The 14,463-nt window shown below is 34.7% G+C and overlaps 2 protein-coding genes across 2 annotated transcripts; one reads left to right on the top strand and one right to left on the bottom strand.

The window, feature by feature from the left end:
• The first annotated feature begins 2,158 nt into the window (after window positions 1-2,158).
• LOC147394520 (Regulator of Vps4 activity in the MVB pathway protein) lies at window positions 2,159-4,712 on the top strand. Its single transcript, XM_086454410.1, has 5 exons — window positions 2,159-2,426; window positions 2,557-2,660; window positions 3,279-3,450; window positions 3,556-3,678; window positions 3,775-4,712. The coding sequence occupies exons 1-5, from the start codon at window positions 2,229-2,231 to the stop codon at window positions 4,534-4,536; spliced, it is 1,359 nt and encodes a 452-aa protein (XP_086310536.1). The 5' UTR covers window positions 2,159-2,228; the 3' UTR covers window positions 4,537-4,712.
• A 326-nt stretch (window positions 4,713-5,038) lies between these two features.
• On the bottom strand, window positions 5,039-9,844 carry AHP2 (Tat-binding protein 1(Tbp-1)-interacting protein (TBPIP)). The gene is made up of 6 exons (XM_086454411.1): window positions 9,717-9,844; window positions 9,488-9,513; window positions 6,772-7,039; window positions 6,174-6,244; window positions 5,883-6,071; window positions 5,039-5,798 (listed from the first exon to the last, which is right to left on the bottom strand). The coding sequence occupies exons 1-6, from the start codon at window positions 9,742-9,744 to the stop codon at window positions 5,703-5,705; spliced, it is 678 nt and encodes a 225-aa protein (XP_086310537.1). The 5' UTR covers window positions 9,745-9,844; the 3' UTR covers window positions 5,039-5,702.
• Window positions 9,845-14,463: the final 4,619 nt, after the last annotated feature.

A 14,463-nucleotide genomic window follows, 5' to 3' on the forward strand; every position in this document is an offset into this window, starting at 1 on the left:
ATCCTCGTGAATGTGGTTAAATTTTTTATTTTCAACGATACAATGTGACTGGACTATATCCTCGATCCTCAAAATCTCGATTTAAGATTCTCTTCTCGCATCACCCGATCTCCCTTATTCCAATATTTATTGGTTAGTCAGATCTTATTTAAATGTGACTTGGTAGAATCATCTCACAACCGTCACGTGTCAGTGTTTAAAAAAGATCTTCCACAATCTTCTAGGGATTATTAGTACACAATTTCCTCGGGCTATATTTTTCTCGAAAATCCCTAGCATCCCAACCGTCAATTTGATGTGGATTGAGGCATTTTTCATTTGAAAATTAATCGAAACCAAGCTTGGTCCCACCCATTGACATCTCTACTTCTCGTGTCTTGAACGAAACATATACTAGATATGATTTCAAACAAAATTGAATGTAGGTATGACACCCCCAAATATTATGGTAAGACTTCAACAACGACAATGATGACGGTGAATTTAACGGACATTCCATCGAAAATAAAAATTGATGTGAATTGACCATAAAAATAAGGGTAAATTGTAGTTTGGCCCATGTAGTTTGGCATAATTCTATGTTGAACCCCTAACATTTTGATAATTGCACTTACCTCTCTTTTAATGGAAGGTGTTAGAGTTCAGATATTAATTTACTATTTTACCCTTTCATTTATTAAAAATTTTAATTTTAAAATGATAATTAAAAATGCCCAAACATTAGGTGGTCAACATAGAACTATGCCAAACCACAAGGGGTGAAAGTGTAATTTACCAAAAAAAAAACACACAACAACCATTAATGTTGAATTATTTGGTGTCGGCTGTGAGCATCGAGTATTCTCTTTTCTATTTTCCCATTTGTATTGGTAGTACCTTCAGTTTGAAACGTTCTTTCCTTAACGTTGGCTGTGTGTGTTAGTCTTTTTCTTTGGTCTTTTCTTAGACTTCATTTGTCCTGTCCTTCTTAGAATCTGCACCGTTGGATGGTAATCAAGTATTATTCATGTGAGTCACGAGGACCATCTAACAGTGTAGACTTAAGGAGGACCAAATCACACGTTGTTCACATAGCGTCAGAACTTTCTAGATCTCTTCCTCCATACAGCCTTCCAAGAAGGAAAGGACATACCCATCTTCGTCTGTGGGGCCCACACACCAAGCCGCGTTCTCTCTCTTAGTAATATTATATTCGATGAGTTCGAGATGACTCGATGTTGATATTCTACAAGAACTTAGTTACCGATTTGACCCAGAAACTTAGACAAGTTAATAATCGGGATGGGTCTGAGAATCCGATCCATGGTGATGCATTGATTTATTCAAAAATTCAACGAAAAAAACGCAGGACGGTAAAAATACAATACAAAAATAATTCAAATATGATTCGAATATAATAATTTTTAAAACTTTCAAAAATTCGGATATATGTAACATATGATATGATCTAACAATTTTAATCTACTAATCAAATTATCAATATTTAAATTAAAAATATCTTAAGTAAATAAATAAATACTCCACAATCACATTTATCAAATAAAATATATATTTGTAATTAAAGATTTAATTTTAATCTATTTAATAATCAATGTAAATAAAAAGTATAAAACATGATATACTAATTAATGTCAAAATCATCATGTCCCATGATTTAATTAAATTCAAAAAAATAAAAATTTCTTGTTGTTTCTAAAAAATTACTAGATGAAAATTTTACTAGATGACAGATTGCCAACGAGTAAACTCTATGGTAGGAGCGATTTTCAATTTCGGATTTTTTTTCCCCTTCTCTTGAGTCTTGAGTTTTGAAGTGAGAACATGAAAATACAATATATTTTAATAAAATATATATATAAATCGTGATTTAATCGTCGGGATTCAAAGATCCGCAAATTTATTTGAATCTTTGAATCCAACGATAGTTCTAATTCAGAAGAGTAATATACGTCTAATTCGCGAATCAATCGTGAATTTACTAATTATACTTCTACTCCCAAGTAGCAAAGTGAGTCGTTGAGTTGACTCAACTCTCTGAACGTCCGATTCAAGTTTCTCTGAAAGAGAGGGAGAGAGAGAGAGAGTCAAGCTTGCTTAGCTCATAAGCAAAACGTTGAACTAATTTAAAAAACAACTGTTTCTTAACCCTTCACACGTTCTTCGTCACCTCATAAAGAGCCAACTTCGTCTCATTTGTTTGTGACCTTGTGAGAGAGAGAGAGAGAGAGATGGGAAGGAAACTAGACGCTTTGCTTGGAAGAAGAAACTCCTCCAAGAACTCAAATAAACTGAAACCTCTCTTAAAACTTTCAATCTCTCGTCTAGATGTTCTCAAGAACAAGAGACAGGTTCAATGCTCTCTAGCTCGATCAGATCTCACACAACTTCTCAACCGCAACCACCACCATCAACAACTTCTCCTTCGTGTATGTATATATATAACTCATTCAAATCTCTTATTTCTTCAAACGTCAAACATATATTTATATATATAGAGAGAGAGAGAGAGATCCTCCTAATTAAAGAGTTGTTTTGTTGTTGATATGTTAATAACAGGTTGAACAGGTGATGAAGGAGCAAAATATGTTAGATGTGTTTATCATGATTGAAGGATATTGTCATCTCTTGATCGAAAGACTTGTTCTCTTGGAAACCTCCAAGTATGTGTTTCCTTTCTGTTCAAACTTTTCATGTTTCAATTATTAGAAATTTATTTCAATTACAATCGAGATTTTTGAAATTCTATGGATGTTTGCATGATAATAGTAGTTTGTGGGTTGGGTGTTGAGGTGGGCTTTTAGTTTCCGGCTCATGAAAAGCACTTTTAGTAGTCAAAAACTTGTTGGTGGGCAATGTCTTTTGGATAAACATGGGCTAGAAGCCGACGCTATTGGATCCATTTTGGGCTTTTGGCTTTTATGTTTCTTGAATCTAGATAGGATGGAAATTATGGGATTTGGGGATAAAATGACTAAATGGTTTCTAGGATTATTCATGGTCTCTTCACCCTTTATACAATGTAGATTGTGGGCTTTTAGCTTCCCACGTATCAAAAGCACTTTCAATAAAGGGGTGAAAAGCCGAAGTTACCAAATCAATTTTTTTTTCTTTTTTTTTCAACTTTTGCTGGTCTAGATAGAATGAAAATTATGAGATTTTGGGAGAGAAGTTATTCCTCTTCATATAAATGTGGAATGCAAAAGTTGCTCTTTAGTTGATTTCACCATCACTAGAGAAAGTTACTTATAATTTTCATGTTGTACTTATGTGTTATGTAGAGAATGTCCCGATGAGCTAAAAGAGGCGATATCGGGCTTGATTTATGCCGCTTCGAGGTGTGGGGAGTTTCCTGAGCTCCAAGAGATTCGTTGGGTCTTTACGTCTCAATATGGGAAGGAGTTTGTTGCTCGTGCTGTTGAGTTACGTAATGGTTGTAGTGTGAATCCTAAGGTAGGGTGGGTTGTTTCGAGATTTAATCTTATATAATATACTTATTCACAAGTTTTATATTAATGGTGATAATCATAACAATATATTACTCTCTGGTTTCCGTAGATGATTCAAAAGTTCTCATCCCGACAACCAAGCTTGGAGAGCAGATTGAAGGTTTTGAAAGAAATTGCTTCTGAAAACGGCATTACTCTTCATCTCGAGGAAGAATCTTCTTTGAACACCAATGTAAGAAAAAATTGTGATAAAAAGGGTGTCAAACATCAACCTTGGGTCCGTATTTTAGAAATCATTATCATATCTCCTAATTGATGATGATTGCAGGAAATATCGGACTTGAACCAGCCTAAACCCAACCCATCGACGAACATAGATGATGTTAAGCTTGGAGATGATGTCCATAATCCACCAGAAGAAATTGATCGAGACGAACAACTCTCAGCATCTATGAAAGCTCGGAAGTATAGAAATGTTGCTAGTGCAGCTCAAGCTGCTTTTGAGTCGGCTGCTTATGCAGCAGAAGCGGCAAGAGCTGCTGTGGAACTCTCTCGATATGATTCCCAAGATCCATCATCGGGTGGTTCCACTCCTCGACAAATAAACAGGTATGATAACGATGGATCTTCAAGATCAAAACTTGGAACTCGTCTTGGGTCTACGGCTTCAGGCGAGGTTGAAAACTCGACTGGTGGATTGGGTTTTGCGGTCGTTAACTCAAGTTCTGAATCGGAAGATGAGGAAATACCACAAAACCATCATGTAATTCGCCCAGTAGAATCCAAAGAGAGAAAGAACAAAGCACAATTGGAGAGATCACCATCTGATTCAAGCTCAGACTCAAATGGGGACACATTGAATGAGACCAAGATTTCTTCGGAAGTATTGGACAAGATCGAGCCATCAGAGGAGATAGCTTTCGACAAGAGTGATGATGAGACTGAGAAATCTAACTTGCCCACAAATGTCTCCCTGAAAACCAGAAAGACCGATAAAACTATGAATTCGGATGAGGAAGTTAATATGCCGCGTTTAAACATTGAGAGGAGGCCAATTTCTGTGAGGGCTAAACGAGGAAATAGGCGTTGAGAAGCACATGAGAGCAAAGATGAATTAGTTACTGAAACTTTGTGAGGTTTATATCTATTCATGCATTCGGTTTGCTTCTTTTATTTATTTTCCCCTACATGTATATAAAGCTTGTAACAATTTTTGGACAATTGTGAGTGAATTTTTTTTAAAATTGTGATAAAAAAATTTGGTAATTTTGAGATCAATAGGTTCTAAACAGTCATTCCTGAACTTATTACAGTTGTTATGACATCTTTATATGGGAGAAAGGTACACTATTCTATTGCAATGCAATACTCTTATATCATAAATGAACCATATTCTATCACAATGGGGTATTCTTATGATCATAAAGGGTCCATCCAGATATTTGGACAAGATCCATCACCTTTCCTATTCTTTCCCTAAATTCAGTTACAAAGAAAGATGTTCACTTCTAAAAATACCCCCATGACGGCAAGAATAAGACTATCGTTTATAAACGCTGCAGCAGGCACGTATGGTAAGCAGAATCATAGGAAAAAAGCCAAAAAGAGGATTGAAATGACAATAGCAGATGTGTTGGATGGAAACCAAGTGGTTGATATTATTCCTCCAAGACCAGAACTTCTTGTGTAAGTCTGATTAATCAAGAACAAATAATCCCCACGTGGGGGTAATTAGTGGGAGTTGCAGAAATAGGACTTCAAGATCCATGATAGGTCTTAAGGTCCAACAAGTTCAGCTCGAATGGTTTGTAAGGGAACCCTACCTTCTCTAATCTATTCGACACATACCATTACTTTTCCGTCGATATGCCCTGAAGTTTGTACTTGTTCATTTTCATGGGCAAAGATGCATCCACTAGAAAGTCGGATCATTTCAAGAAAATTTGAGTTGTTACCAATACGAGGTTCGTCTACATCTAAAGTCAGCAACGTGTGTTGCATGTAAGTTGTAAAATTACTAAAATCACCCATTGTTTGGGATGCATGAACTTTGTTACATTGCGAAATGACTTATACATGTTTGGCAGAAAATTTGTCCACGGTAGTAACTAACTCAACACAGTGATTCAATAGGGAGGAAATCTAGATCACTTTAAAGCATTTAGAATATACAAGAAGCAAAATCTGATTACTTCTCAATGTACCGAGAAAACTACATGTGCCTGAATCCCTAATGTAGCTTACCAAAATAAATCATTAGCCTCTCCCTCGCTTCTTACCATGTGGCCCTAATTCGCTAAATGACTGCAAATTTACCCCAACATCTTCATCATACTCGATTCCAAGTTCCTCCTGTAAAAATTATACACCATTAACATTGATTTCAGAATCAGCCGAACTACATAGGCATAAAGACAAGATTCATATATATACGACCTTGAATTCTTTGAGATCCTTAGGGGAATTCTCAGTTATAGCATCCCAAAGATCTCTGAACATCCTCTTGCGCCTTCTCCATTGACTGATTTTCTCGAGATACGTTTCTTCAACCACCTTTCTATCTTCTGGTCTCACCAAAGTGACTCCTCCACGCAATTTGTTCAATTTTTCCCCCATTTCTTCAACCTGATAAAGGATGTAAGGTTTTGAATGTTCTCTGCATTTTCTTAATAGAGTTATATTTGCTATCAGTTAATGCAGTGAGATCGGCAAACTTAGAGGACATACCTCAGTTCTTAGCTTGGCTTCTTTAGCACATATTTGTTCCAGCGTTAAATTTGACTGCAGAGCTCGAATTTCTGCAAGAGGAGACTGGAATGTCACACGTTTGCAAGACAGAAAAATAAATACACACACACAGATGGGGTTACATGGACCAAAGGACCACCTATCTCTATGGACTACATGTCAACGTGGCACCCAAAAAAAATTTTATGAACTCCCAAAAAAACAAAATTGAAAAATAGATATGTTCACCATTGGATTTAAATGTTAAATTTAGGAATTCAGTGGCTGTCCATTTTCAAACTCAAGATCTAGACCAAAAAAAATCTTTTTTGGATTTTTTTTCAGACTCAATCTAAACCACAAAATCTAGAGGGCAAAGGTGTCGTTTGGGCCACGTGGCCGTCCACATGGCTCAAATGAGTACCTCGGTCCAGGCTCTTCATGGTCCTTCGGTCCATGCAACCTTTTCAGGGGCCCTTGCATCGAATTTCATGAAAATTGCTACTCAGAAGACAACCCATTGTCTACAAATATTTTTAACTGGGTTCACAATCTCATTCAGTATTCAGGAATACTATAGAAGTTGAAAAGGAGGTACCTCCATCAATCTCACTAATTGTTCTCTTTTGATCTTCCAGCTCTTGTTGTAGTTTGGCCTTTTCTTTCTTCATTTGATCTAGCTCTTCACTGTTGGGGATGTCAAATTGATCTTGCCGAGCAATGTATATTTTCTGCTTACCATATTCTTTGAATGAAATTCGTCCACTATCACATAAAGTATCCAACGCTTTTTGAACAGCAGTCTTTTTGAGGTTGTACTTTTGTAAAGCATCAGCAACATTTTGAGAATTTAAAGGTCTATTTTGCTGAAGGGAAAATAAAAACACAATAGTTAAAACAAGAAGGAAATGCACCTGAAATGAAGCTATTCATAATTGAAGTATGGACATAAAATCAATTTTAGCTACTTTACGACAGCATAAGAAACTACTGCACATGATAAGAGAAGATAACTGACAATAACAAAACAAAAAAGGTAAAACCTCAGATAGAATGGATACAAAACACTTGCTTTAACTGGATAATTAGAAGGGTAATTATTACTTGATATGAAGTTACTAAAAGAAATATAAGCTACCTATATGTCCTACAGTGAAATAGACTAGATCAAAATTTAATCCTCCCCAAAGACAAAAACCTTTCTTGTCCCCTCAAGTAATCAAGATCTGATGAGCACCACATTTGCACGATCAAAGTGGCTGATAAAAAAGAGAGGCTTCTTTCACTTCTGATTTCATCGATTTCAAATTTCATGAACTAAAAAAAGTGAGTATGCTTTCCAAATACCATATATTGGATTAGTTCACAAGCTTTCATCAACCTATATATCTCATCTTCCTTTTGCTTCTAAGAAAGATTTACAGAATATAACTGGTCTTGAACTTCTCTAAATTTCATGTTGAATCCTTCATTCAATTCATAACTGAAAAACCTCGTTATACATATAACTAAATAGTTAAATAAAAATAAAAATGTGTTGGAAAACAATTATGTTTCATTGAAAATAAATGGAGAAATGGTTGACCCAGAATAACAAAAACAAATAGTAATAAATGGATAAGCCCAATTGAAAAGCTCAAGATTATTTCACCAATAAACCCAAGAATTATGGCCAAAAAATATAATCTGTAAGAAAACGGATTAAGGAATTGTGTGTTGTCGTAGAAGTAGAATTCAACCCTGCTCTGGTGCTGATAGTGTCTAGGCACCAAACACCCAAGATTCAACGGTCCTAACTATGGTGGCAACACTCCCAGTCCCAAAATTTTGTAGGACCATGATAGTATATTATGGTTCTCCCAAGATGAACAAAATTTCCAAAATTTATAATAAACAGATCATAAAACAAAATAGAGTAAAGCAGATGGAGAAAAAATTGTTCTTCTGATGTGTGCTTTTCAGAACCTGAAAATCAAAGTATACGGTCCCATTTATAATCAATTGCACTTTTAGGATAACTCTCCCAAAACATTTATGGTGTAACCAATTCTTAAAAGAAAGGTTTGCAATGCAATAGTTTCACCCCTTCAAACAAGGAAACAAATTAAAAAAAGAAATCTAAAAACAAAAATGAGCAGTAGAGGAGCACTAGGTTCACAATTAGCAATCCTTGTGATGCATAGCATTGTACGGCTCAAGGAAAACGTGTGCATGGCCCTCCTTGCCCATCTTCGGTAGGTGTTCACTAGTTGGAATCCAAAGACTCAATTATACACTACCCACTACATAATTCCATGAGGAACTAAAATTACCCAAAAATGCAAAGAATCGAAACTATGTAAAACATTGCGAGCGAGCCTACTTAGTGGTCAATGTGTTCATTCACCCAAATTTTGCAAGATCTAACAAGATACATGGAAAATATGTAATCACACACGAAATGTGGGACGAATAAAGAATTCTTGAAGTAAAGTTCCTCATCTTACCCAATACCTGGATACATTAACATCCAAAAAATCACAGAAAACCCAGAAAATTGATAAAACCTATGGACATTGCAATATTTCATAGTGATGTCTGCCTTCAATAGATTATGACAAGATAATGACGAGTAATTCTATCGTATCTTGGTGTAAAATAGTTACCAAAAGTTGATCAAGTTCATCTCACAAAGAAACCGTCCCAGAATCTCTGTATGGTCTCAAAATGAAGCTCGTAGTAGCACCCAATATCAAGACAATGGTTTTAAAAATCATCCCAGAATGAGATCCTATATGACTTTTCAGATATTTTGAAAATTTCATCCGAGTCAATAAAACTTGGCCGAGTCGACCAATTTCTTGTACTTTTTATAAAATAAAATAAAAACACTTCTAATCCACTTTATTATATAAAAAAATGTAATTATTTGATAATAAATATTAACTTAATAAACAATTGTAAATCAAGTTAAATGTTCTATCTCATCCAAGATGGGATGACTCGGGCAGAGCGAGTCAACTTGAAATCAGTGGGGACGAGATGAGAAGGAATTCTGAGATTTAGAACCATGATGTAAACGAACCATTTTTCCCCATTTTTAGGGGATTCATTTTCCTCCAAAAAAAATTTCTTCACATACACCAGTTCTACTGAAACAAACAGAACAAACTAAACTACCATTACTCCATGACTCCTAACAAATTAAAGTATAATTTTAGGTTAAAAACCAAGTTATCAAGGTCCATACTTCATTTTCTCCTCAATAAAAACATCAAGTAAAGAGAATTAACTAGAGAAAAAAAATCCAAATAGAATTCAGAGGAGATTCTCACCTCATTTATGAAATTCAGAACGATACCTGAAAATTTTACAGTGAAGCAAAGATTTGATAAGTATAGATAACTGCAATGATTAAAATTAACAATCGATCCAAATTGAGACGAAATTACATCATTTTATCAATCAAATCAAGACATTCTAGGAAGAAATTCGGATTCATGTCTCTTGATTTGGGGAAAATTAGAGAGAAAAAGAGAGATTTAGGGTTTAGGTATTTACTACCTTCAACATTATCGGATTTGGGCGGCATTGTTGATCGAACTGTGAGAAGCGCGGGAAAAATGCTGCAATTTTTCTTTTTTCTCCTTTTTATTTGGAAATGAAGAAAAACTTACTTAAAATCCTCGTGGAGGGACTTCTTTCTAAATAGTTCCTAAATTTTGGACGGTCTTTTAATAATCTATTTAGTAAAATTTTCTTTTCTTAAAGGTCCCTCTACCTCATCTCCCACATTTTTTTACCAGGAGGAGCTGGTGGGAGCAATAGCCCTCACAGAACTTTGAGACACCCCTATATTTTCAACTAATTACATATCCTATTTATCCCCACTCTCTCACCTCTCTCCCCATTTGCCCTCACACCCTCATCTCCCTCCAATTTTTGCCCCCTCACCCTCACCCCCTCCATTCAAGTTCTTCAATTATACAACTAATCAATGTTTGCCTCCACTACAAGAAAATCCTGGCTCCCCCCTGTTTCTCACTATCAAATGCCCTAATCGATTGATCTCATCATTTTCATCCAAAAAAATTGGATTTTTGGCATCTTGATCAAGTTTCGGAGACTGCTGTAAGAAAGGATTTATGAAAGAAGAATAAATTATTTTCATGAGTTTTTTCAAATATTTTGAAAATGTTTATAAAAAAGAATCGTGATGAATACATGCAGTTGAGTACGCGGCTGACGTGGCATGCACATAGAACCATAGATATTTTTCATCGGGATACATAGAAAAAAGACGTGCGGTTTTGTGCCCTTGCCACATCAGCCGCATACTCAACCACGTATCAAAATCGCATGCATTTATCATTCTTCATGTAAAAAAAAGTAGGGTTTTTCCATTTTTTTTCTTAGTTAACCGTCTAAATAAGTCATTATCTCAAGTTTTTAGTCGATCTTTCCAAGTATTTTAGTTGAAAAAAACTCAAAAATTGAAAATAGGTGGGTTTTACTAGTGTCGAGTTCACCTCCTTTTATTTTAAAAGTGGCAAATTTGATAGTAAATATTAAAAAAAGTCAAGTTCAATAGTAAATAAAAAGTGGTGAACTCAACCGTAAATAGTAGTGAGTTCGATAACTGCATTTCCTCATAAAAACATGTATCTCGAGGGAAACGTGTATCATGAGGCTTATAGATCTACGGCTCCCAAACTTGTCACGTCATGAGAGTCGATTGAATGTGCCACTTGGAATAGTCAGATTATCACGACTCAAAAAAAAAAAAAAAGTGTGAATTTGGAGATCTATATGAGATCAGAGAAAATTCACATTCTTATTGGTCCATGTGTATTAAAGGCATTCCCAATTTAAAAAAGTAACCATCTCAGATAGCAGATCATTTGTAGTCTATTTTTACTGTGGTCTTTGTTCTACGACACAGGCATCCACTCTCGGATTAGGAGGGTAAAAGCAAAAAAAAAAAAAACAAAAATTTATTGGAGGGGTATTATTATTAAAAAATTAAAATTAAAATTAAAGGGATAAAAGATGAAAACTAATAAAGTGGATTAAATAGGCAAAAGAGAAAATATAGTAAAGTTAGGGGAGGTGAATAATAAATGAAATAGAGTAGGTCCTAAAAAATTATAACTTGATGGAAGATGTATTATAAAAAAAAATTGAGATTAAAGGTGTAAGAGAAAATATAGTAAAATTAGAAAAAGGGGCATCCTCTTTCGGGTTAAAGTGGAAAAAAATAGAGTTTGAATAGTATTATTACAAAAATGAGATTAAAGGATAAAAAATGAAAAATAATAAAATGTATTAAAGGTAGAATAGAAAATATACTAAAACTAGATAAGGTGAAGAATAAATAAAATAAATAGGTCCCATGACACTATAACTTGATGGGAAATATGTCCTAATTAGATTTCTTTCTCATAACACTGTAGTCGACAGGACGTTTGTATCACTCACAACTGTAGCAACTCGGTTGTGTTTTATTATATAGATATATGGACAACGTTTGATAGACAAAGTTTTGTCTTATATGATTAAAAAATTTCAGAATGGGCTAACTTTTGTGAGGATGATATAAATGATGAGGAGATCATCCTTACAAAAAATCAATCCATTCTAAATTTCTAACCCCATGAAAAATGGTTATAATCTAACAATAAAAAATTGACGGTCTACGATTCTTCAACTCATAAACTAGGATTAGAAATATCAGAATGGGCTGATTTTTTGTGAGGATGATTTCCTTACCATAAAAATTATCCTCACAAAAAATCATGTCATTCCAAAAAATTTATCCTATATAGGACAAAACACTTTGATCAGGCCACTAAAGTCTCCTTTAGATAAGTTGGGAATATCTTAAGAATGGTGATTGTGTAATTAGATGTTCCCTAATAGCATATGGTGAAATATGCAACTAATTTAGGTCATTCACACGACTCTTCTATACCTTTTGAGATGTTATAAACATTAAATCCAGTAGAAGTGCATCTCGAGAGCTATTTTATATTGTAATACCTAAAAATGGGTACATTCTTACTTAAGAAGGCATTTATGACCCAAAAGTCCATGTAAGAACTATCCCTATAGGATAGGAGAGTAATTTTCATCAAAAAAAGGATGTCCAAACTTATGGTGATGGAAAATTAGGGATTGAATATAGATGCATCCCATGAATTATAGAAGAGATCATGGGAATACCTCAAAAAGGTAAGTTGGAAAAAGTACTTTTGGGGAATATCTCTTGTGGAGCCCGTTTTTGTCATGCCATGAGATAAGGACATTGTAGACACCCCAATTTGCACTTTCGAAAAATCTAAATTTTCTCGAGATGACTCCAATTTAGAACTCAAGCCTCTCAATGGGCCCCCATTGTCGCTTGGCATCATCTTCATGCATCATGTCATGCCCAACCTTGTCCCAAATCTACTCAAATTTCTTACCCACTCTCATGAACCAACTCGAGTCCATCACCCATACCATAATCAAGGTCCATTTCCTAACTCAACCTAAACCCAAGACAAAGTCCACCTTCTAACAAAAATTCAAGTCCATTCTTTTAGCCCACTCTCAAAGCCCAAAGCCCATAACCCAAGTTCATTATAAACCCAACACCAAGCTCACTCTCTCACATCCCCTCAAAAGGTGACACATGTTAATATCCTATAAGCCCTCAATACTCAATGCATCATCTAATTGGAAAGTCAAGTCAACCTTGTGAAAATTCAAGAATGCCCTTTCCAAAAATGTTGGTCAAATCTAAAAGGTTCTTTACTCTTTGGTAATAATCTATAAAGTTGAGAGAATTTCCAATTATACCCTCAAAAGGTGGGAATCTTCAAGTACATAAATGAAGCTTTCCCATTAGTTCATTTCAAAAATATACATCCACATTTTCTTTATGAGTCATTTACAAATGAATCAAGGTCTACTTTTCACCTACCACTTCACCTTTACATATGACACTCCCCTACTCTCCCTCCCAAAAGTACATTTTGTTCTTTCACTTTTATTTATCAAAAAATCAAGGATTGAAGAATATTTTTTGAATTTATTCACAAATGTCATCTTTACCCTCATACAAATGAAAAATTCAAAAGAAATAACCTAAACCTCATGTCCATTCTCTTTATTTTTAGGGTTGGACCACTTTATCCCTAAAAATTCTTTAAAAATTCTATAAATACCCTCATTTTTTATGAACAATTCATGCTCTCAAGCCCCATCTTTCAACCTAAAACTCTACCAAAATCCCTACTCATCTCTCATCTTTTAAATTTCAACTCATTCAACCTTCAACCATCTCACCCAACTCTCAAGTCTACCTCTCAAGGTTCAAGTTCATCAAAGGACAAGGTGAAGTTTAAGATGTAGTTTATTTATTTTAAAGTTTACATCTTCTTCTTCTACCCCTCTCATTTTCTTTTTTCTAGAAGCCTTAAGATGTAATACATACCCTTTCTTATCTTCGATAAATTGGACTAAAATTCGATTGAAATGATAGGGGTTGAAGCCTTATTTACTTTAATTTCATACATCATATTATACACAATGCACATACTCACATATGCATGACAATGATGAAGAAATGTGTCACTATTTTAATAGGGTGAAACACTAAGTTTCTAGCCATACATACATGCATCAAGGTTATAGCTTCAAGGGAACTCTATTATGGAATCTCTCTAATAGCTTAAAACTAGCATTCATATTCATAAAAATAATGTGGCTACATGGGTTATTATTTTTCATAGGATGTTCCTAAGGTCACATTGAAATTAAAACCCTTCTTTAAGATGATATTTTCATTCAATGCACACACTACCCTAACATGCATTTTTTATCTATGTTCTTAAGCTTTTAAAAAAAAAAAAAAAATGGCCAAACAAGGTAATCACCCTTGGTGGAGAGGATGGGTACCTAATACCTTTCCCATCCTCTAACTAAACCTCTTTACTTAGATTTTAGGAAGACCTTGCCATTTCCAATAAATGAGTTACTACAATGATATAAAAATCAATTTCAAAAAAATATTTCGAGGTCCATTCACACCTATTTTTAAAAAAATGATGGTGACTCCAATAATGTAGCATTAAGGTTCAAATATGAATATTCTCATGTCTACAGACACATGTCACCCATAACCTGACAAGTCCAACTTGAATATCAAACACTTTCATATCGAGGGAGCACATAACTAGCCAAAAAATCAGGTCATCCGGGTGTAGGTAAGACAATATGACTCAGAGGTTAGTAAGTCTAATTAATCGAGAGGGTATTTCAGAGTAAA

This window comes from Akebia trifoliata, chromosome 9, assembly GCF_017979445.1.
Source record: "Akebia trifoliata isolate Shusen 1 chromosome 9, ASM1797944v1, whole genome shotgun sequence".
NCBI lineage: Eukaryota > Viridiplantae > Streptophyta > Magnoliopsida > Ranunculales > Lardizabalaceae > Akebia > Akebia trifoliata.

Coding starts and splice junctions, on each gene's coding strand:
- LOC147394520 (XM_086454410.1), top strand. CDS start 2,229: ATGGGAAGGAAACTAGACGCTTTGCTTGGAAGAAGAAACTCCTCCAAG. Junction 2,427..2,556: donor ATCAACAACTTCTCCTTCGT/GTATGTATATAT, acceptor TGTTAATAACAG/GTTGAACAGGTGATGAAGGA. Junction 3,679..3,774: donor AATCTTCTTTGAACACCAAT/GTAAGAAAAAAT, acceptor TGATGATTGCAG/GAAATATCGGACTTGAACCA.
- AHP2 (XM_086454411.1), bottom strand. CDS start 9,744: ATGCCGCCCAAATCCGATAATGTTGAAG. Junction 9,514..9,716: donor CAAATCCGATAATGTTGAAG/GTAGTAAATACC, acceptor TAAAATTTTCAG/GTATCGTTCTGAATTTCATA. Junction 6,072..6,173: donor AAGCCAAGCTAAGAACTGAG/GTATGTCCTCTA, acceptor ATCCTTTATCAG/GTTGAAGAAATGGGGGAAAA.